Source organism: Monoraphidium neglectum, assembly GCF_000611645.1.
Source record: "Monoraphidium neglectum strain SAG 48.87 unplaced genomic scaffold scaffold01727, whole genome shotgun sequence".
Lineage (NCBI taxonomy): Eukaryota > Viridiplantae > Chlorophyta > Chlorophyceae > Sphaeropleales > Selenastraceae > Monoraphidium > Monoraphidium neglectum.
Window position 1 is genome coordinate 11,203 of NW_014011901.1, and position 1,690 is coordinate 12,892.

Here is a 1,690-nt window from a genome sequence, read left to right on the forward strand (position 1 = left end):
GTGCGGCTGGGGGGGGGGGGAGGGCGGCGTCCGCGAGGCTGGCTGACTGGGGTGCCGCCGGGTTTGCGGCGTCGGCGCCTGGGCAGCACGCCCCCGGAACCCCCTGCGCCAGCGCCGGCGCGCCGCCCCAGCCGGCAGCGGCTTTGCTGCCCCCCCGTCCGGGCATGCGCACGGCCGGCGCCCACGAACGGGCAGGCGGGCGGCGACGTTTCTCGCGCGCGGCTGTGTCGGCAGCAGCGCCGGGGCGGGCGGCGGGCGGCAGTCGGGTCAGGTCCGGCCTGCAGTCCATTCCACTCCGCGGCTTGTGATTGCCCTCAATCACCCCGGCCGGCGCGCCTGACCCGCTTTCTTCCCTCGGCCCGGCACCCCATTGAATGCGCCGGCGCCCCCAGGAGTTGATCACTGAACTGATAAAGGCCAGCCCCAGCTACCGCCCCCCCGCTGACTACCGACCGGAGAAGAAAGTCCGACGCCTGCGCATCCCCCAGGTGGCTGGGGCTGGCCGCACGCGGCTTGTCTTGCGCACAGCTTCGACGCTAATTGATCGTGGCGGGGGCCAGAGGGGTGTGGCTGACCCCACGCCCAATCGGCGCTTGAGCGCACCCACCCACCGGGCCGCTTTGGCAGGGCCGAAGTCTTATGTATACATACATACATACCTGCTCATGCACTCTTGATGCTAACACGCCTCCCCCAACCTCTCGACCACCCCTCCTCACCCCTACCCCTTCCACCACTCATAGCCGCACCTGCGACCCCCTTCCCCTGCCCCCTTCCGCTGCCCGCTCGCGCCCCCACACCCGCGCCCTTCCTCCTCCTGGACACCCACGCCCCTCAACCCCCCAGGAGGACTTCCCGGGGTACAACTTCATAGGCCTCATCATCGGGCCCCGCGGCAACACACAGGTCTGGTCCATATGGGCGCGCTGCGCGCCAGCACCCTGGCGCCCCACACCGAGAGGCCCGAGGCCGCCCCACCAGCCTGGTCAGGGGCGGCCGGTTGCATTGGCGCGGGCCCCGACGCGACGCGGGCATGACCGGCGGTTTCTCCACCCCCTGCTCTCGCGACCCCTCCTCCTGAGATACCTCGCGCGCTGCGTTGACCTGCGTAGACACCTTACATAAACACCCGCCCGCCCCGCCGCCGCCGCCGCTGCCGCGCGGCCCCGCAGAAGCGTCTGGAGAAGGAGACGGGCGCCAAGATCGTCATCCGCGGCCGCGGCAGCGTCAAGGAGGGCCGCGGGCGGCCGCCGGGCGCGCGGTCATCGGACCCCGCGGATGACGAGGACCTGCACGTCCAGATCACAGCCGATGACGAGGACGCCTTGGACAAGGTGGGGCGCGTGGGGAGGGGGGGCGCGGGGTGAAGGGTGCTGGTTGCGGTGCGTGGCCTTGGACCCGCGACCCTTTCAATTACAGTACCACCCTTGGACGTCTTACCCTTTGAACCCCCATCCCCTTCCCCCAGTTGAACTCCTAGCCTGCAACCCTCATCCCCTGTCAAACCCCTCCCTTGAACCCCACGCCCTTGCCTCCCCCCCCCCCAGGCCAGCGCCATGGTGGCCAAGCTGCTGTCCCCCCTGGATGACGAGGCCAACGAGTGGAAGAGGACGCAGCTGCGGGAGCTGGCAGCCATCAACGGTGAGGGCGCGCGCTTGCGCGCGTGCGTGCGTGTGTGTGTGTGCGTGGG

At 70.6% G+C, this 1,690-nt stretch overlaps 1 protein-coding gene across 1 annotated transcript in view; it reads left to right on the forward strand.

Annotated features, from left to right (window-relative positions):
* The window catches only part of MNEG_8839 (hypothetical protein), a gene marked incomplete at both ends in the record, with an annotated part of 2,493 nt that extends 1,013 nt beyond the window's left edge, over positions 1 to 1,480 (forward strand). Inside the window, 2 exons of the mRNA XM_014042691.1 lie at positions 1,173 to 1,334; positions 1,469 to 1,480. Coding sequence (XP_013898145.1) covers positions 1,173 to 1,334; positions 1,469 to 1,480 — 174 coding nt within the window. The remainder of the gene's footprint in view (positions 1 to 1,172; positions 1,335 to 1,468) is intronic.
* Positions 1,481 to 1,690: the final 210 nt, after the last annotated feature.